This window comes from Betta splendens, chromosome 14 (genome assembly GCF_900634795.4).
Source record: "Betta splendens chromosome 14, fBetSpl5.4, whole genome shotgun sequence".
NCBI classification, from domain to species: domain Eukaryota; kingdom Metazoa; phylum Chordata; class Actinopteri; order Anabantiformes; family Osphronemidae; genus Betta; species Betta splendens.
In genome coordinates, this window is record NC_040894.2 from 16,113,652 (window position 1) to 16,135,438 (window position 21,787).

Below are 21,787 nucleotides of genomic sequence, written 5' to 3' on the forward strand. Positions count from 1 at the left end.
AAAGCTCTCAATTTACCGGTCAATCTACGTTCCTACCCTCACCTATGGTCATGAGCTTTGGGTCATGACCGAAAGGGCAAGGTCATGGATACAAGCAGCTGAAATGAGCTTCCTCTGTAGGGTGGCTGGGCGCACCCTTAGAGATAAGATGAGGAGCTCTGTCACCCGGGAGGAGCTTGGAGTAGAGTCGCTGCTCCTCCACATCGAGAGGAGCCAGTTGAGGTGGCTCAGGTATCTGGTTTTGGATGCCTCCTGGACGTCTCCCTGGGGAGGTGTTCCGGGCATGTCCCACCAGTAGGAGGCCCCGAGGAAGACCCAGGACTCGCTGGAGAGACTATGTCTCTCGGCTGGCCTGGGAACGTCTTTGGGTCCCACCGGAAAAGCTGGAGGAAGTGTCCAGCGAGAAGGAAGTCTGGAACTCCCTGCTCAGACTGCTGCCCCTGCGACCCGGCCCCGCATAAGCGGATGAAAATAGATGGATGGATGGTACGGAGTTCACCCTTTAACTAACTTAAATACAATTGAGACTGTATTGGCTATTCCAAATTGGTTATTGGTCCCTGGTAACAGGGTGGTGCCCCGTAAATTAATTAATTATTAATTCAGTTAATAATTATTAATCAATAATAAAGTGTTTCACTTACCAAACTATAGACCTTGGTCATATAGTTATATATTTAAGATAATAACCAAGATTTGTGAACCTAAATTATGAACATAATTGGTATCTCCACTCAGGAGCTAAAAATCCAATTATTGTAATTTGTGCTCCTCGCATATCCCCAACATAATTGGTGCAAACCTGTGTGAGGTTAATCAAACTCAGCCCTGTTTGAGACTAGGTGGTGTTGCTAATTCATTTGGCACTACCAACACCCTTACACTGCCCCAACATAATGGTGCCCCATGTGAGGCCGACAAAGATTATTTACCGTGCTTACTTCTGTACAAATAATCTGCTGGTGGATGCAAGAATCCACAACCGTGTTACTGAGAACTGCAGTAGGAACAGTGTGCCTAGAAGCTTAGCTTCCGCTTAGCATTAAGAGGCCAACTGTAGCTTTAGCACAGGCTGCTATACCACCAGTGATACTAGTGTTAGCCTAGCTGTTAGCTTAGGTATTAGCTAAGGGTTAGCTGCCATCAGTATTACTAAGCTGTGCTTTGTTAGCTTAGCGTTAGCTTAGCAACAAGCTACCACATGTCAGCTAGTGTGTGCGTGTTTGCATGCTACCATTAGCATAGCTGCTGTGAGTTGGAGTAGCTTAGCATTAACTGCTAATTGATACTGTACCATTGCGTTGTGCTTGCCTTAGCATTAACTGCTTCTAACCCCAACCCCAGAGATTGAAAATAGGTTATGCCAAGCCTTCACTGCAACCAAAGTGAGTAGGCTTAGTGTCTTTTCAGTTAGCAACCCCTGCTAGCTAATTGTGTGTTAACGGGAGCCAAGGACGGTTTGCTGCAAAACAAACCCAGACTAAAGCCTCCACAGCTGACACATAATAAACATTCAAGTAAGTCACATGTTGAAGTGTCACCTGTGCACCACTACTCGCTACTACTAGCTGTAGTTTTAAACATTGCTCCTCAGAACCAAAATGGGCAACGCGAATCTTTGGAGATCCTGTGCTGAACGTTTCCCCGGGCAAGGAAACTTAGACTTTCAAATAATTGTTGCAAAGATCTTAGAAATGCCAGTAACAGAATTAGAAGACCTCAATAGTTATACCATTGGTGACTGTGAAACTGAATTTCAGAGGTATTTATTTTACATGGCATGGGTGAGTTGGCTCTACTGTGCCACCGTAAGGCGCAGCTGAAGGCTGCAGAGTATGAAAAGAAGCTCTTCCTTGCGTGCAGTGGCTACAGAGCTAAGCAGTAGACCATTTCCCACCTTGAGCAGAGTCTCTGGTTAATGAAACAAGAGCTGGAGCAGCTCCGGGAGGACAAGGAGAGATTGCAGCAGAACCATGATGCCCTACAATGTAGTGTCCTAGAGGCCCGTCAAGAAGTTGAGAAAGCCAGGAGGATGAGCCAGAGTGATCAGTTAGACATGGCGCCAGTCCAGGGAGACAAGAGCAGACCAAGTCAGGCATAGGTAGGGAGAGTAGGCTAGGTCTCAGGAAGGCTGAGCAGCCCCCGCCTCTTGATACCCAAACAAACCGATCACATGCAAAGCTGCAGATGCCCCAAGCATGCGCAGTGGCTCTCGCCCAGAGGCTAGAGACCCCCCAGCCACCTCCTTATGAGCACCGGCTCAGTCCAGCCACTTGTGTAACTCTCACTTGTGAGATAGTCAACGGCAAAAGTTTTCAGACTACACTACACACTACACTACAGTGGTTGAGTACAGGGACACTAGCACTCCAGTGCACAGGAAAGCATCCAGAGCAAACTTGATTTACTCCCCCTCATGCACTGAGGACAGGAATGCCCCCACTCTGAGGAGGGAAAACCCACCTGAGAGCCAGAGTGACAGTGGCAGGTTAAGCCCCCTGTTGGAGGAGAGAGCACCTCGTCCCAAACGGCGGAAGCAGTGTCGGGTTCACCCACGTTACAGCGACCAGTGGGACAACACAAGCTCAAGTGACTCTGATAGTGCTTATCCTTCCCAAAACTTAGGTTTGCACCTACGCCAGCTTGAATCCCTAGCCAAGGACATTGAGCACTTCGACTCTAATAGCCATGATTCCACCATAGACAACTACCTGCAGGAAGTCTATCGTTGCTTATTGGACCTCCCTCATGCAACAGCTTGTGAGAAACTGAAGCTAATTTGGAAGACCACACCATGTCTTCATGGAAACACTCGAGCCTGCCATTCGGGATCATTACTCTTTACTCTGTCGAGCTTTAAGGGAAGAATATGCTCCATATTCTGACCCGGCAGCAACTATCTTTGAAGTTTTCAATGTCTTACACAAAAGAAATGAACCTCCAAAAGAATATTACAGGCGTCTCAGAAAGGCCTCCTTCCAAGGACGGAATACACCAGACCTAGAAGGAGACAGTACATTCCAGTCCTTATTCCTGCATAATCTCCATGACAGCATCCAATTTGATGTTGCTATGCACTGTAAGACAGGCAGACGCACAATGCAGGGAGTTGTGAGATATGCCCAGCTGGTATAGGAAACGCGTGTACGCCCCATTAGGAAACCTGTATGGGACGCCAGAGTTTTTAGCATCCAGACCAATCAAACGTCCGACTTAACACATGAAGGCCACGAAATGCCTTGAGCTAAGAGAAGCAGACAAGGGCAAAGGAAGACTTAAAACCGCACGTCACGTCACCAGCAGTTTGACACAGTCAATCAGGAAGATGAGCCTCTTCAACACTGTAATTCAAGGCCAAAACAACCTTGTTCCCACCCACGAGGGAGAAGAGGTCGGTTCAGACAGAACTTACACAGGGACCACAGTCCAGTTCACCTGTCACGGGAAGACTCAGAGGTGGACATTGTAAGTCTGGTACGGAGATGCGTGGAGGAAGCCCTGAAAGAACTTAATCGGCCCAACAGTTCGGCTGCTCCTTCAGACCTCAACAGAACCCAGACACTGACTCCCCACTAGTGGATTAGACCAGGCATCTTTCCCTATTACACTAGGTACGAAAGACATAGGTGGCCTAGACCGGGCACCAAGCCTGCGTCAAACACATCCACATATCGAAAGGGGAGCAGTCCCAGCTCCCGAAGACGACTGTAGACTAGTCCATGCCACAACGTGATATGTATAAAGAGAACTAGTCCGCATCCATTGTAGGTCCCAAAATCTTATCAGCAACCTGGTAGGAGTAGCTGGATCTCTGGATGAGCCCAAACAATGTGTAACCCACACAGTTTTTTTCTTCTCCTAAATGATTTTGCAGCCTCCTGAGACCCTCCAGGACAATCAGAGAAGATAATTCAGGTACAGGTAGCTAGGTAGGCTAATGAAATCTCATCTGCAAGTTAGCGCCTCGGTCAGAGTCAGTAGCAACTTATTGACTTTCTGTTAAAGCCTTATCAAGGAAAGCCTTGTGTCCACTACCACCACGGTTATGCATCCCTTTCAGGTACCACAACCCTGGCAGTACCAACTCAAATTGTGGTTAGAAACAGGTCCATGTCTTAGAAGATCTCATGCAATGAGAGAATGTACACAGACTGTAGTCCACATCAGACACAAACATGTACACTTCATAACGACACCAACCAGGCAATGCCTTGTCAGCTCTTTCATGAGTTAACCAGCAAACTCTAACCACACCTCTCTTCACTCATCTATCCCTCTCTTTTCTTGTGTTTTCTTTCACCTGAGAAATACATTGGAAATAACATGGTTTAGGATTGTAGACAGACATGCTATTGCCTCTGCTCAGACATGCCTCTAAAATGCTCAGACTTGCCTACAACTCTAGCAAACAAGGACTGTTTGGAATACATGGACTGTCAATGAACATTGATAATGCCCACAGGAGATGACAAATACACTGAAGACCTTAACAAACCTGTCAGAGCACATGGTCCCTTTCGACATCTTGTTCCAAAGCGACGGGTGACACACCATCATTCAGAACAAAAAGGGGGGATGTAGGGGGACCTCATCTGTATAATCTGTTATTAACAGAATTATTATTAAGGTCCCACATGCTCAAACAAAGGAGGCACTGCGGCCTGCATGTAAAGTCCTCATCCTGATAGTGAGTGAGAACAAGGAGATTTCAAATCTCAGCGCCAAAACCAGGCGCCAGGCTGGGGAACCCCCGCTAAGACGTCAGGATTTCCTGCGGCGACGAAGGAGGAACTTGTACGTCTCCCATCCTGATTGGACCAAACAATAGGACAGGCGTGACCAAAAACACGGTTATAAAAAGCCGCCGTCACCAAAGACTCTTCCCTTGTTCTCTCCGACCTTGTCCCATTTCCCTTGTTCTCTCCACGACAAAACAACGGACCTTTTCACCAGGATCGAGCAACCTTTGCTCTCCTTGTCCTCTTTGTCGCCTCCGTCCACCTGGAGGTTCCCTCTGCACCGGCAGCTGAACTAACGGAGACGTCGTCACATAGAACGGGCCTGATCACCCATCTACTTCCAGCCATCCGGCTGGAAACCGCCAGCTTAACCGCCTTATTTGCCGCCGCATCAGCTGATCACAACGACGAACACCTCGACCGAACCGGACCACAATAGCGCAAGCATGCACACACGCAAAGCCGGATCTTCTCACCAGGATTGAGCAGTAAGGCAGAGGCATTCTTCTAAGTCTGAGCAGAGTAGAACTCTTAGGGGATCAGTAATTGTTTTATTGTTGTGTTGTTTTCTTTTCCTGAACACGCAATCTGATCAGTGTATTTCCGCGATCAAGTGACTGTAACGTTGTTGTAGATCTGCGTGAATCTAAGAGGTGCACATTGAAGCGTTGTAATCTCTGATTTTGCTATCTTAAGTGCTTTATTGTGGTACTGTGCGGTTGTTGTTTCTGCTGCGACCACGGCAAGCGCACGTTTCAACCACTGCACGCTTCCGCGATCACGTGACTATATCGCCGGATATAGGCCCACGTGTTTGAGACTGCTAGTCCCACTTCACACTCCTTTACACGCTTCTTTCCCTGTGAGCGCCAGACACACGCGCTCCATTCAAAGGGCTCACCGGCACACGCGCACAGCTGTGCCACCTCACCACGCCCCTAAAGGGGGGCGCTCTCCCTCCTCCTTTCTCTTTCTCTCTCTCACACACACACACACACACACACACACACACACACACACACACACACACACACACACACACACACACGCACGCACACACGCACGCACACACACACACACACACCTCTTATCCCAGGTAACGCGCATACACATACAGTACGTCCAGACAAACACACCATTAAATTAAGTTGTGATTTGCTGAGTTATTCAAGATAGTGTTGACACTGAAGTTAATATTGTTTAATAAAGCGTTCATAATTTAATTGGTCGTTTTCTGTGATTATTTGTATATGGTTTTACAGCACTGGTGAATTGAGTCGGCTATGGTACGGACCTCATCCTTCAACCAACTTAAATACAATTGAGACTGTATTGGCTATTCCAAATTGGTTATTGGTCCCTGGCAACAGGGTGGTGCCCCGTAAATTAAGTGATTATTAATTCCATTAATAATTATTAAAGCAATAATAGTTAAGTGTTTCACTTACCAAACTATAGACTTTGTCATATACTGTAGTTATATATATTTAAGCTAATAACCACGTTTTGTGAATCTAAATTATAGACATAATTGGTATCTCCACTCGGGAGCTATAAATCCAATTATTATAATTTGTGCTCCTCGCATATCCCCAACATAATTGGTGCAAACCTGTGTGAGGTTAATCTAACTCAGCCTTTTTGAGACCAGGTGGTGTTACTAATTCATTTGGCAAGACCACCACCCTCACGTTGCCCCAACATCATTTAGAAAATACGTCAAACTCAGTCAGACTAGAAGGAGCAGCAAACATTAAGACGTGCAGATTCGCAACTAGATTTAGGTCTTCAATTTGACTTTACCACATGAATGTACTTTTTTCTGAATCATACTAGCTCTGTATTATATTACTAGTATACAGGACATCATGTGACTTTCAGCAATGGTTGTTTACTTTCCGTTCTTCCATGAAGGCCATGGCTTGTGCAGTGGTGTTCTCAAAACAGTTATGACTTTACCCCACTTTAAACTTGTCCATGACATCATCTCTCTATAAAGTTACATTATTTTCGCTGTGTGGTGTTCTTTTGCCTTTTTATTTTTCTAAAAACTGCAAGGCAGGAAACTAGTTCAAACTTGTTCAGCATCTTGGTCAGCAATGACAGACAAACAAACACAAACCCCTCTTATCCAAATACCCAAACATAAGAGATTTAATTTCGCACATTCATCCATTTTGGCACCAAGTGTCACAAGTCAAAATGGTTTGTTTTTGACATTTGTAGACATTATGCAAGTTCTTGTTTCATTGCTGCTTATCAATAGAGGGAATTGATGTTAAGAAAACATGAATTCCTTTACACAGAATATTTTCTTAGACCTGTTCCATTCAAGGTTTTATGCTGTTGGTCTTTGATAACATAGCTTATGCACAAAACAACTGGTTTGGCCCTTAGAAATAGATAAAACACATACTTCCACAGTCCCACTCAAAGAAATTAACCAACACCACAGTTTGGCTTGTTGGTATTTAGATTCCAATGGGTTCGGCATTGGTGCCCAAATGTTAGAATAAACTTGCTGTATTATTTGAGGCCAATGCAAATTTTAAATGTAAAACGTATTTTGAAATTTTATTGAGAGAACACACACATTGACTGCAAATATTTCACTGTCAAAGGTTCCTCATTCTGTGATTGCAGTAACTTTTCATTAGATCACGAGAGCTTACTTTTAAACTAATTCACTATTGTCCTATACATCAAGATCATTGTACTAAGTCCAATGATCTTGGCTTACCAATGAACTTTTACACCCAATGAAACTTATTCCTGCGATTAATAGAAATCCTTATATTGGTGATTCCCAAACACTTGGCCTATGACTGGTCTTAAAGTTGGCAAATAAGGTAGCTACATTCTAAAAGGCAAACTATAATTGTGTGGGCATTTAATAAACAAAAGGGGTTTTGGAAGAGACTGAGGATGTAGCTCCTGAGTGTTCCTAGACCCGATGTCTCTCCAATGTGTTGGGTTCCTGGGTATCTAATTCTATTTGAATGTGCAAAGGTGGCATCCACCTATGCACACATTTATTGACATTTTTGTCTGATATTATAACTGATATCTTAAGACTGGACCTTTTCTTATTTTAAACAAACAAGGAATAACTGTGACCAACCAGGGGATGTGATCAGGAAATCAAGCACACAATGAAACAAAGTGACAAGTCAAAAACAAAAAAGTCTTTATTAAGGGTTCAGAATTAGTTTTTTTCTGGTTAACCTTCAAATAATCCAGGAAACCCAAAATGCAGCAGCAGACAGGAGGCCAAACCCTACATTCCTCTTACAACCTCCTGTGGACCCGCATATGACAGACAGTCTGCTTTTTGAGGTTTGTCAAAAGAAATGGACGCACGCACGCACGGGAAATACTTTTTCAAATCAAACCTTTCGGCAACTCCGTTATTAACTATTGTACACATTATGAGCATTGAACGGTCAACACCAAAAGCTAAATAACAGACACAAGCATGTACTTCTGTTCTAAAGCAATTCTGATTCAATTCAGCCAATTTGAATTTTAATAAATTAAACAGGTAGAAATTCATAAAGGATGCTGACGTATATTCTGGATATGAAATCTCCATCTGTAAACAAAAAAAAACTGTCATGTATGATGGTCAATATTAATCTAAGCACTTTTTTTCCTAAGGATCCCATCTTCACTTTCTGTAGAATTTCTGATATTGTGCTATGGATTACATGGCACAGTGTAGGGCACAGTCAGAAGCACATATTCAACAGATTAAACATGCTTTCCATTCTAACCAGCTACACAAGTCAAAAACAATTAAAACAATTTATAAACATTCATGGCAGAATAAAGTCAGGTTGAAGCCAAAGAAATCATGGTTTAGAGCACTAAACCATACTGCTAGTACTGGCAACCAAATAGTGTAGGTGTTATATATGGGGGCCGATACAGTGCAGGGGACATGAGGACATTAATGGCTCCAGAATGACAAACCACAGTTGCTAAGCACAGCCTCCATTTTCTGTTGCAGTACCATCGTTAGTGGTGAGGAGGCAAAACTACTGTATGGATCTTAACTGAAATGCAGTCCTGGGCTTTTGTTTTTTTCCATTAGTTTCCATTCCATTAGTTCAAAAATCGATGACCTGGACAGACAGATGATGACAGGATGACAAGTGGTCTCTGGTGTGATTAGCAGTTAAGCAGTCAAAGAAATGGGGGGGGGGGGGGGGGGGGGGGGGGGGGGTATCAATGTTGAAAAAAAAACCTTGAACAATTATACACTCAATAAATAATGATGTATTCCCAGTTCTCGTTATAATTCATCCTCTATGTGGTTTTCAGGAGGGCCCTTTTCTATTGGTCCTGGAAAGAAAGAGAGGCAAAAAAGTACAACGTATCATTTGTAATGCTTCACCAACAAAATAAAGGTATGTGCAGTGTACTAGTTATGATTCTGCAGAATGGATGATGGAATGGACTTACGGCATCCAACCATTTTATGTTTCTGATCTTTGGTTTGGAAACAAGTGTACTTTAAGAAAAGGGAATAGATATGTGCATGGATGTGTGTTCCATGTTATGGACCCAGGACCCCATGAGGTGGCTCATCCGATAGCTAACTGAAAAAAAGTGTGAGAGCATTCAGCGCAGTCCGAAGAGTTTCGGCTTTGTGCAGAATGTTCCTCCACAGTCAGACTCACTTGACCCAGTTCCCTTGATAGCTAATATGAACAAAAGTTATCGGTCATTTAGTCTACATGGGTTTGTTTCTAAAATGGGGGATGTGAAGAATCAGGTGCCAATTAGAATTTTACGTGACACTAGGGCTGCTCAGTCACTAATGTTACAGAGTGTTTTACAGGATTTGTTTGTTTGATCAGATGTGCTTGTCTGAAGAGTAGGAATGAAGGTTTGGAGAACGTCACTGCCCCTGTTTTTAGAGTGTCAACTACTGTCCAGCTCAATAAGAGTTGGCGTCCTTCCCCGTTTACCAGTAGAGGGGGTAGCCCTCATACTAGAGAATCACTAAGCCGGAGATAAAGTGTTTCCGAGACGCGAGGTTGTCAGTAACCCTGTCACTGATGCAAGTGTACCTACTGCAGCTCTTTCTCCTGTGGTCTTTCTGTCCAGATGTGGAGCTGGCCGACCCGTTCCTTTGTAGCAATACAGAGAATGAGGGGACTAAGCCGGACGCAGCTGAATCAGCAGTCGGTAAATTGTTACCATTAACACTGATCTATGTGGTGAGGTTGAAAAGGCTGATTTTATTCGGGAGCAGCGGGACGATCAAACTTTGGCCCCATGTTTCACTTCTGCCGCCACCTCGGACAAGGCAAGTGTAAGCAAATATTATAGTGAGGGCGGGATGTTAATGCGTCACTGACAGGTGGTGATGTGGAATGTGGTGCGGCAAGTGGTGGTTCCCCAGAAGTTTCACCCCTAAGTGCTTTGTCTTGCCCAGGACCATTCCTCTAGCCATTTAAGAGTCAGGAAAACATACAGCGTCCTGCGTGACTTCTTTTGGCCTGGTTTAATATTGAATGTTACTAGTTTTTGCTGCACGTGCCATGTTTGCCAGCTGATCAGGAAACCAAAGTAGCGTACTCCCCCCGATCAAAGTCCTAGTTACTTTTTTTACCACATTTGGTATCCCAAAATCTGTCCAGACAGGGCACTAACTTTACCTCAAAGTTGTTTGGGTAGGTCCTGAAATTGCTCTCCATCCAGCACCGCACCTCCAGTGCCTACCATCCCCAGTCGCAGGGTGCGTTTCCATCGAATGTTAAAGTCCATGATAAAGAAATACTGCTGGGAGTCTGGGCGAGAGTGGGATAATGGGTTGCCGTTCCTCGACCTTGCAGCCCGCGAAGGTGTGCAGGAATTCACCGGTTTCAGTCTGGCGGAGTTGGTTTTTGGTGACACAGTGCATGGCCCCCTGCAGTTGCTGAAGGAGAAATTTTTGTCGGAAGTCCCTACTTCCAGTAAAAATGTGCTTGACTGTGTCAGCGCATTTAGAGAAACCCTGCCTAAGGCCAGTGCCTGCCTATCGCTGTTTAAATTTTTAAATTACAGGAAAAAATGAAAGTGAAATTTGATCAGACCATTAAGCCTGATTTCCAGGTGGGAGATCGCGTTTTGGTGTTGCTGCCCATCACTAGCTATGCGTTAGGGGCCAAGTTCTGTGGTCCTTATGTGATGCGGCGAAAGCTCAGTGAGACTGATTGTGATAGACACGACTGATTGTAGAAGAAAAGCTTGTGTATGCCACGTTAACATGCTGTACTGGGAAGGCAAGCCCACTGTTTCGTTCTCAAGTGCACCTTCTACGGTATGCACAGTCGTTGTACCTCCGCCCTCACTGTACTCTGCTGAGAGTGATGGATTTCAGGTGGACAATATGGAGCCGGGTGTCCGGTCTCTCTGGTCTTAAGAGATCTGCACACCTATCTTGAACATTTGAAGGATTAGAATAGAAACGATCTGGTCGAGCTCATTGACAACTATTGGTATTCTCTGACACGCCGACCCAAACCACTGTGTAAGTCCATTATGTTGATGTTGGGAATCCTGTACCTATTACATGCCAACAGCATGACTATCGAGTAAACACCGTTAAACGTGCCCTAATGCAGCAGGAGGTGGCATATTTGCTGGAGCAGTGCCTTGCCATTTCTAGCTCTAGCGCGTGGCGTTCCCCCTGCCTACTCGTGCCGAAGACCGATGGCAGCGCTTGCTTTTGTACGGATTTCCGGAAGGTAAATGCCATAACTAAGCCTGATTCATACCCACTGCCTCATATGGAGGATTGTGTGGGCTCTGCTAAATTCATATCCAAGTTAGATTTATTGTAAGGATACTGGCTAATTCCTTTAACTCCACGCGCATCAGAAGTATCATCTTTTATCACCCTCAACAGTTTCTTCCAATATACGGTGATGCCCTTAGGCTTATGGAACGCACCTGCCACGTTTCAGCGGCTGATGATGATTGTCCTCACTCACGTTCCCAACTGTGAGGTTTATCTAGATGATATTGTTGTGTATTCAAGACAGACACTTGGGCTGATCATTTGGTCACACTGAACGTTATTTTTGAGAGTCTCAGGAAAGCTTTGCTTAAACTCAACTTGGCGAAGTGCTACTTTGGAAAAAAAAATACACTGACGTATTAAGGGAGATTTTAATTGATCACCATTGGTGGAAGGGACGGGAACGTGGGCTGAAATGGGCCTCAAGCTGGACAGAAGGGGCCCCTCTTTGAGAGACGAACGCCTGTGACTCTGCCAGTGTGTTCAGTGATCCGGTCGTTGTGATAGTGTTTCTTTTCGGGCCTTGTGCCGATGATCTTGTTTTCGCCACACCCTAGGGGTGAGCTGCCGTTTTTTTGGATCTGCTTTCTCCTGTTTGCTGTGTAGGGAGTTAGGGTTGGCGAATGTCTTATGGTTGTGCCATTTTCTTTTGGGACAAGGCTTAGTAAGTGGCAATAGCAACCTAACGTTGGTCACTGTTGAGATTAAGTATGTGAAGTTTTGTTATCTTTGTTCTGTCATATGTATTCTTGAAAACGTGACAACCAAACGTTCATTCACAGTGACATAATTGTTCTCTTGGAAGAGATGTAATAGAAGTTACAGAAGAGATCCTCAAGGCATCAAAATGGTTAGGGAGATTTGATGAGTTAGTGTATACTTTGATACTGAGTTAGTGTGTACTACTAGGGTACAGTAACCCACATCAGTATATTAGTTGGCACTATTTCATATAGTCTCTAATTTTGCAGAAGTCAGAGAGAGGAGGGTTTTCTTGATGCGGGTTAGACAAATACTGAAGCATGTTAATGAATGTGTTGATTGCAAATCTCACATGCTCATAATTTCTGTCAACACAGCATATATTGTAGTTACAGATAACCTGTGATGCTTAGTTCACTCTCATTTCAATAAGGAGGTCTAGTTTGTTGAATAATTTCCCAATATTGAAATGAGTTTGCATAGACACAACTTTTGTAAAATATTAATAACAATGTGATAATGTAACTGAATTAAAATAATCAGGAAACCACAGAAAGAAGGGTTGTCTCCTCTGTAAAGTGGAAGCAACAGGTGTATCAAGCTGAATTTAGCATCCTATTCTAGCCTCAGACTTGCAGTCATGGGGAGTATTAACCATACTGTCTTGATTTTCCAAAACGTAAATCTTTAACCCTTCAGCAACAAGTTTCTGACAATGCTACAGGTAGACGTTTTCCCTTTACTCATAATCAGGAATCACAGGTAGGATCTGATGGCAACTTAAGTTGTTGCCTCCAGTATTTTAGCCAGTAATCTCACCACAAGGAACAGGAGCGCCACAAAGGCACAGTTTTTAAAACTGCTGAACATTTTGGAGCTTACTCGTTTTGCTGCATGTTTTACAGAATGTTAGTCATGCAATTCACCCTGCACGTGACCTACTACCTTTTCGAAAATTCAAAAGACAGTAAAACAGCTTATCAGGAGTTAAGAACCGCTGCCTGCATCACTGTGTGTAGTTTATGTTTAAACAAAGTTAGAATTCCACTTCGCACATTTAAACACACTTTTTTACAGTAATCACTCGGTGAATCAAAACAACATTGCAACATGACAAGAAGGAGTGACAAAAAAGTCTGACAAAAGCAGCATACCAACCTGTAGTTGTCTTTTCTTCTGTGGGTTGCGATGGGCTCTCTGTGTCGACAGTTCCTTCTACAGTGGTCGGGGCCTGGCCTTTCTGTACTTCTTCAGGGCTTTCTGTATTTGTCATAATAAAATAATGTATAATGAATTAAAATACTGTATAATGAATAATAATCATGCAAACGCTTGACGCACCATTCTTCAAATCTATGCTCTCCCCATTTTTATGGATGACTTTTTCCTCAGCCGTGTTGTTGGCCTTGCTGCTTTTATCGGAGGTAGTGCTGTTCTTGCCTTTGGCTTTAGCCTTTGGCTTGGTGAACTTGGCCTTGTTGAGCAGGTAGTTGACCTCTCGATCCAGCAGAGCCAGCTTGGACTCAATGTCTTTGGATAGCAGGATGGGATGCTGTTTAGGGGAGCGCTTTTCCTGCTCTGCTACAGTCTCATTCTTCCACGTCTGGACATGACAGAATTGAAACAATAACTTTCCTTGATACGAAGAACTCTTAATTTACTTCGTAATGTTATATTAGCTTGACATATTAGGATTACCAATTAGAGGCATAAGCACATATAGATTTAAAGAAGGAAGCTACTGGGGTGCAATATGGAAACTGTATATGAACAAGCATTCTTGGAATTTGTCACTAAATAGCAGATGTGCAATACTAAAGAAATTCATAGTTAAGAGAAATAAATGAACTGTCATCTACCATAGTACTCAATGTGAGGAACATTAATAAAACCAACATACCATTGTTTCATTGATGACTTTTTCCAACATATTCAGCTCAACATCTGTGAAGATCTGGTCATACTCTGGAATAAGTCTGGCACTCCTTTAAAAAAAACAAAAAAGATAAAATAATGTCATCTCTGCTATATTTTTTGACATTGCAGCATGACCTGACAAAAGAGGCAGGTGATACCCATTGACATTTTCTTATCCAAAAAAAAAAAACTAAAAATCATTAATCCCATTATAAACAATAAGAAGAAAAAGTGCCTATATCAAGGTATTTAACAAGTGAATATCCACTCAGCACAACAAGTCCTGATAACTTTTTTTTATTTGAACACAAACCTCAGAAAAAAACTGGAGGTATTGAGCATACTGTCCAGTGCAGTAAGACGGTCTGGCCATTTGCGCCGCTCTTCCACTCTGAAAAACATGTCCCTGCAAAGACTCTTTAGCTGAGACAGCTTCTCTTTCAACTGCTTGGTGATGGCCATGTAGCCATACTCATCCATCCACTCAGATGCCTCTCTCAGCTTGGTGGAGATCTCATTTTTCTCTTCTTCTGACAATACCAGTTGATAATCATCCTGGTCGAGTTTATCCTGGTAAACAAGTAATAATAATAATGATACACAGTTTATGGAAGGATCAATGGTGGTGTAGGATTCCATCCAACCAACAACTGCAACTCCCAAGTGGTAAACAGTACAGTAAAACAGTAAAACTAAAAAAAAAAAAGAATCATCTACTTACCTGAGTCTCAAAAATAAAAGCTTCTAGACTATTGAGAGACTTTTCCCTTTCCTGTTTGGCCAAGTCTCTGTCTGTTAAATGTTGTAGTCTGAAAATATACAACAACTTTAGGGAAAGAAACCAACACTGAACAAGCTAAAAGAAAGTCAATAGGAGCTTACTTCTTTTTAGAAGAAATTATATCATCTGCAGTTGGATCGAGGACATCTTTGATGACTAGTTCCACTGAAATTTCTTCTGATATTTTGCTCTTTTTGTGGGGTTTGGTCTTCTTCTCCACTTCTTTCTCTTCCTCAGTGTTTTCAAAGGTTTCCCTGTCCTTTTTCTCCTAAAGAAATATGGTTGCACTCAGGTCACTTTCTGTCCTAAAGAGTTTGGACTCTGCAAAGTTTGTATTGAGATTGTTAATGTTATGGATCTCACCTTGGCATCAGTCTTGTCATCTACCTCCTCTGTCCCTATACTCTCCTTAATTTTGCCTTCACCTTCACTTCTCTCAGAATAATCCTCTGTCTCCTTGGCATTCTGATCCTTAGGCACGTCTTCCTTATAATCCTTTCCAGACTGTGCAGGCACTTCCTCCTCATCCTGGACAAGTAATCACAAAATAATGTCAGTCAAGACTGGCCTGGTAGTGCAGTAGATAGAGCATCGGCCTGGTTCTATCCCTGCTTATGGCACCAGGTGTGTTCTTGAGCAAGAACCTTCACAATAGCTCACTGGGACTGCTACCCCAGGAATTGGGTGAAATGAAGGAAAACATTTCCCGCACTGCTGGGATGAATAAAATTCTAATTATTTCAAAGTGAATGCTGCAAAGCACATAGGTATATCTTTCATAGTCTTTGAATTATTAAGTGTTTTTTAACTTTTTTCCCCTATTGAAACCTTTGAGTTTGCAATTATGAATAATGTAAAACAGGGAAACTTCTGTTCTTCCATGAATCCAGCTGTTCAACCCATAGCATTGTCAGAAACTGGTTGCTGAAGGGTTAAAATTTTAGTTTTGGAAAATCACTATTAAAATTGTAATATTAATTATAGTCACAGTGAATGCTGCAAAGCATTCACTAACTCATTCAAGATTTTGACTGGTTAAATATTACTACTTAGAGCCTTTTTTTAACAGTTATTCAATTAATAATAATTAAATAATACAAAAGAATGGAACTTTATTGATCCCACATTGGGTAAATTATATTACAACTATATATGTAAACTATATATGTACTATATTACAAGTGTGAGCTATTCATTGTTCTTCTGTAAATATTCATTTCTCTTTAAACAGCTCCAAATTCTCCTTAGATACATGTATTTATGCTTTTACATGCTTCAGTTACTTTCACATATGTTTCAGCTGCTTTCAGCAATTCTTCTGAAATACATCTAGCAGGACAGCCTTCGCTGTGCATTTTCCTATGGAAATGTTTAATCTAGTTTATTGTGGCGACATGGTGGTACGGTGGGTAGCACCATAGCCTCACAGTGAGAAGGGTGTTTGGATAGTTATTTTTGTCCCACATACTTTTCAACTAAAGAGCAACTAAAGAAACAATTCAAATATCAAAATATTGAGGAGAAGTGTGTTATATATATATATATATATATATATATATATATATATATATATATATATATATATATATATATATATATATATATATATATATATATAACACCAATGAGCTGATATACGCTTCAGCATCAGTGATCCTAGAGGTGCTTGGCTATAAGAGCAACCATGGGAGCCATGAGAAACAATACCCACCATGGTCCCAGAGAGGTGCAATGAAAAGACCGATGCCCAAGAGGTACAGCCAGATGACCATACCTGAAGCACTCGAAACTGCCAAGCAAAGGCTACAAGCCTTGGCCAGCCGCCTAAAGAGATACACCAGAGATAACGAAGCCAGACGAATAAACCGGCTGTTCGCAACACAACCTGCGAAAGTGTACTCTCAATGGCAGGGTAATAACAACAGAGCAGACCCACCAAGGCTGGAAACTGAACAGTACTGGAAGGGTATATGGGAAAGGGAGGCATCACACAACAGTGATGCACAGTGACTGGTGGATCTGAGGGAAGACCACAGCAACCTCCCTGAACAGAATCCAGTGACTATCACAGTGGCAGACATCCAACAAAGAGTCTCAGGTATGAAAAACTGGACAGCACCTGGCCCTGACATGATCCACGCCTACTGGCTAAAGAAGCTCACTGCAATCCATGAGCGCCTGGCAGCACAAATGAACCAGCTGCTAAGGGATGGGACTCACCCTGAATGGCTAACCGAAGGGCGAACGATCCTGATAATGAAGGATCCCTCAAAGGGCACAGTCCCATCCAACTACCGGCCAATAACCTGTCTCTCCACAACATGGAAGCTCATGTCAGGCATCATCGCAGCTAAGATAAGTGGGCACATGGGTCAATACATGAGCGAAGCACAGAAGGGCATTGGTAAGGATACCAGAGGAGCCAAACACCAACTCCTGGTTGACAGAACAGTCGCCCAAGACTGCAGAGTGCGACACACCAACCTGTGCACAGCCTGGATCGACTACAAGAAAGCCTATGACTCAATGCCACACACATGGATCACTGTATGCTTGGAGCTGTACAACATCAACAGAACTCTAAGGGCCTTCATTGCAAACTCGATGAGGTTGTGGAGAACCACCCTTGAAGCCAATGGAAAGCCACTCGCCCAAGTATCCATCAAATGTGGCATATACCAAGGAGATGCACTGTCCCCACTGCTGTTCTGCATAGGTCTGAACCCCCTCAGCCAAATAATAAACAAGACTGGCTATGGATACCGACTCCGGAACGGGGCAGCCATAAGTCACCTCCTCTACATGGATGACATCAAGCTGTACGCTAAGAATGGGCGAGACATCGACTCACTGATCCACACCACCAGGATCTACAGCTCAGACATCGGGATGTCATTCGGACTCGAGAAATGTGGGAGGATGGTGACAAAGAGAGGCAAGGTAATCCACACAGAAGGGGTCCCACTCCCAGAAGGAACAATAGCAGACATTGAGGACAATTACAAGTACCTTGGAAAACCACAGGTGAACGGAAACCTTGAACAGGCAACAAGGAATGCGGCAACAGCCAAATACCTCCAACGAGTAAGGCAAGTCCTAAGAAGCCAGCTCAATGGCAAGAACAAATCCCGGGCAATAAACAGCTACGCTCTGCCAGTGATCAGATACCCTGCAGGAATAATAAGGTGGCCAAAGGAAGAGATACAGACCACAGACGTTAAGACACGAAAGCTCCTCACCATGCATGGAGGGTTCCACCCCAAATCCAGCACCCTGAGACTGTACGCTAGCCGCAAGGAAGGAGGCCGAGGACTAGTGAGCGTGAGAGCCACTATCCGGGATGAAACATCCAAGATCCATAAGTACATCAAGGATAAGGCCCGACAGATGACGTGCTGAGTGAATGTCTCAGGCAGTGGAGAACAGAGGATGAGATGCTGGAAGAGGGACCATCATGGGAGGACAAGCCCTTACACGGGATGTACCACCGGAACATAACTGAAGTGGCTGATCTCAACAAATCCTACCAATGGCTTGAAAGGGCTGGGCTGAAGGACAGCACAGAGGCACTCATCCTGGCTGCACAGGAGCAGGCCCTGAGCACCAGAGCCATAGAGGCCCAGATCTACCACACCAGACAAGACCCAAGGTGTAGACTGTGCAAAGAGGCCCCTGAGACAATCCAGCACATAACTGCAGGGTGTAAGATGCTGGCAGGGAAAGCATACATGGAACGCCATAACCAAGTGTCTGGCATAGTATACAGGAACATCTGCGCAGAGTATGGACTGGAAACCCCAAGGTCAAAGATGGAAACACCTCCCAAGGTGGTAGAGAACGAGCGAGCCAAGATCCTGTGGGACTTCCAGATCCAGACAGACAGAATGGTAATGGCGAACCAACCAGACATTGTGGTGGTGGACAAAGAACAGAGGAAAGGTGTAGTGGTGGATGTGGCAATAACAAGCGATGGCAACATCAGGAGAAGGAAACATGAGAAACTAGAGAAATACCAAGGGCTCAGAGAAGAACTGGAGAAGCCTTGGAAGGTGAAGGCCACAGTGGTGCCTGTGGTGATCGGAGCACTGGAGGCAGTGACCCCCAAACTGGAGGAGTGGCTACAACAGATCCCTGGAATAACATCCGAAATCTCAGTCCAGAAAAGTGCAGTCCTAGGAACAGCAAGGATACTGTGCAGAACCCTCAAGCTCCCTGGCCTCTGGTAGAGGACCCGAGCTTGGAAAGTGGATGAGCCCACCCACGAAGGGTGAGAATGGAGTGGTATTAATCTTTTTTCAACTTTTTTGCCAACGTCGTGTGGGAGACCCGGGTTTGTTTCCCAATCAGAGCTAGTCCTGCATACTTTTAGCTACAGAAACCATTTGAGTATCATAATATTCAGCTTTTTAAAAAAGGTGAAGTGTTCTTCCATTTAACTTAGGAAAGTATTAAAAATGTGCAAATGGTGTTTTTTTAATTTATTTTTAAATTCAATTGTTTTTGCTTCCTTTGTGCACAGTCAGCTCTGTTTAAAAAACAGATCTTCGGATATATTCAACTATGCAATTAATACCTCAACTACTTCGAGCTACTTTCAGCAATTGTTAAGCAATACATTGAGCATTACAGCATTCACTGTGCATTTTCCTATGGAAATGTTTTTCTAGTTATTACAATCTTGTGTGAGGCCTGCATGATTAGTGTCACAAGATGATTGTCAAATAAGAATTTGGGGAGGAAATGCAGCAAGTCAAATAGTAAAACTAAATTTACACATGTTTGCACCAAAGACACAGACACAGTTACCTGGACAGGTTCAGTGACATTTGACGTTGGCTCTGAGGACCCTCCTCCAAACAAAGTAGAAATTGTGTTACCCAGTTCTGAAAGACAATAAAGTGTTGGCTAAGTCATAATATGTGCAAATGTGTGTGCAAAAGAACATGTTGTAATGCTGGTTTTACTACTGCATAAAGCTGTTTCTTTGCAGCCTGTGAGTCAAGCGAGTTAGAAGATGGTGAACCTTTGCCATTATGTGAGCAGACTGAAAGGAAAAAGGAATGTAATACGGCAATAATATAAAGCAGCAAATTAGAAAAGTAATCTGAAAATAGGAACATTCTTTGAGCATTTATTTTGCTTTTGACCAAGTGACAATGTTAATGTCAAGTGCCTAGCATAAACATGAAAGTAAAAGGTAAACAATTTAGATAATGAAAAGGCAGCACACACACGCACGCACGCACACACGCGCAACTAGCTTATCAGCATTTTGAGCCTTTACATTTTTGAGCCTTTACAGCAACAGAACATCTGAGCCTTTACAGCAACAGAACATCTGAGCCTTTACAGCGACAGAACATCTCTTAAACATTATTTCTCTGAAAAATTACTTTTTCCAGTTTATTCTTGGAATCATAATTAGTGGTCTTTGATTTCTGTAGATGTGTGTAGTGTTGTTATGTATATAGATTATGTTATGTCAAGTCTGTTTAGTGCGCAGACTGTGGCGAGCAGCAAGCACTCCAGTTCTTTTGCGATTCGTTTATACAGATCCTTATGGATCTTTCCTGCATTTGTCACGTGACCGCTACCGTGCCGTGCCGTTAAACAACAATGGCAGGGAAGATGGAGTACGAGTCACTTTATTGTGGTGTTTTTGCTTTCCTAAGTTTTCCATGGTTTGAATTGCTTTTGGCATTTTGTGTATTATAAGTTGTCAGTTGAAGCAATCAAAGCAACATCAAACATGATTAACGGCAGTGTAAAAACTATCGTATATTGGCTCTACAATATAGACCCCAAAACTACTTTATAAATATGACAATTATTGTATATCTGGCAACACTGGTCCTCCAGTTGTACCCAGAGTGCTGATGTCTAAACAGAGACAGAGCATTTATCCTACAAACAAAACCTACTAGTCAATGTGGATTCCTCTTCCTTCTCCTCCACAATGGTTTCAAAAACTGACTCCACCTGGAGATCCAAATTACAAGAATTTATTACCAGCTTGAATGACTGCTGCAAATAAAATAAAAAGTATATTTGAAGTGAAATGTTATCAAAAATTTGTTTCAGCCACTCTGGTTAGAATAGTTTCTCTCAAATGTGAGTTACTGGTTTACTGCTCAAAAATAAATATATATTATATAAAACAATGATAATAATACTGACTCGATCGAGAAGAAGCACTCCACTTTCATCCATGTTGAAATGGGCTTTGATGCCTTTTGACTCTGAATCTCCATGTTTCTGAAAGCTGCTGCCCACTCCAGTAAGTTTTACAGTAGTCAGGTTAGTAGAGCCAAATACACTGCAACAATGAGAGAGAAAATCATTGGTCATTACAATTTATGCAAGTCGTTAGGCTTCCCCCTATCTATTTATTATGACAAGCTGAAGCAACTAATTATCCAACCTGAGGTCCTCCTGACTCAGAAAGCTGAGGTCACCATAGTTGATGTCAAAAGAAAAGTCGTTGTTGTAACGATTGAATGTAATGACTTTGCGTTGTGGATAAGGCGCCATTCTCTGGAAAAGTATCCGTTTGTTTTGTTTAACAGATTTGATCCCATCTTCCTCTGTCTCACGGGTGAACTCCACCTGATGGATTGAGATAAATAGTTGTAATTTGTCTCTTACCATTTAACTCAGATTTATTTAGGTCTTTAATTTTGTTTTCTAATTTGCACACTAAAGATTTGAATAGATAATCAGCAAAGCTAACATTTTTCCTATTAAGATAGGGATAATCTGAATTCCGAGGGCTGGTGCCCTGCTGGTATTCCACCTCTCCCTGATTACCTTGACCAGGTGTGTTCAGTCAATGACAAGCTGAAAAAGTCAACTGACAAA

General features: G+C 43.0%; 1 protein-coding gene across 5 annotated transcripts in view; it reads right to left on the bottom strand.

Moving 5' to 3' along the window:
- hyou1 (hypoxia up-regulated 1) overlaps window positions 1-21,787 on the bottom strand; it is a 57,117-nt gene that overhangs the window by 30,495 nt on the left and 4,835 nt on the right. For 4 of the 5 annotated variants that reach the window (XR_008696612.1, XR_008696611.1, XM_055514426.1 and 1 more), the window contains exons 13-23: window positions 21,351-21,535; window positions 21,107-21,245; window positions 20,851-20,908; window positions 19,736-19,812; window positions 15,293-15,457; window positions 15,031-15,197; window positions 14,870-14,957; window positions 14,462-14,718; window positions 14,132-14,216; window positions 13,573-13,834; window positions 13,390-13,491 (exon numbers count right to left, since the gene is read on the bottom strand). Coding sequence is in view for 3 of the 5 variants with exons in the window: in XM_055514426.1 (XP_055370401.1) it covers window positions 13,390-13,491; window positions 13,573-13,834; window positions 14,132-14,216; window positions 14,462-14,718; window positions 14,870-14,957; window positions 15,031-15,197; window positions 15,293-15,457; window positions 19,736-19,812; window positions 20,851-20,908; window positions 21,107-21,245; window positions 21,351-21,535 (1,585 nt within the window). In the remaining 2 variants the exon portion in view is untranslated. Of the gene's footprint in view, window positions 1-8,946; window positions 9,084-13,389; window positions 13,492-13,572; window positions 13,835-14,131; window positions 14,217-14,461; window positions 14,719-14,869; window positions 14,958-15,030; window positions 15,198-15,292; window positions 15,458-19,735; window positions 19,813-20,850; window positions 20,909-21,106; window positions 21,246-21,350; window positions 21,536-21,787 lie in introns of those variants that run through there. The other variant, XM_029173662.3, reaches the window with a different exon arrangement.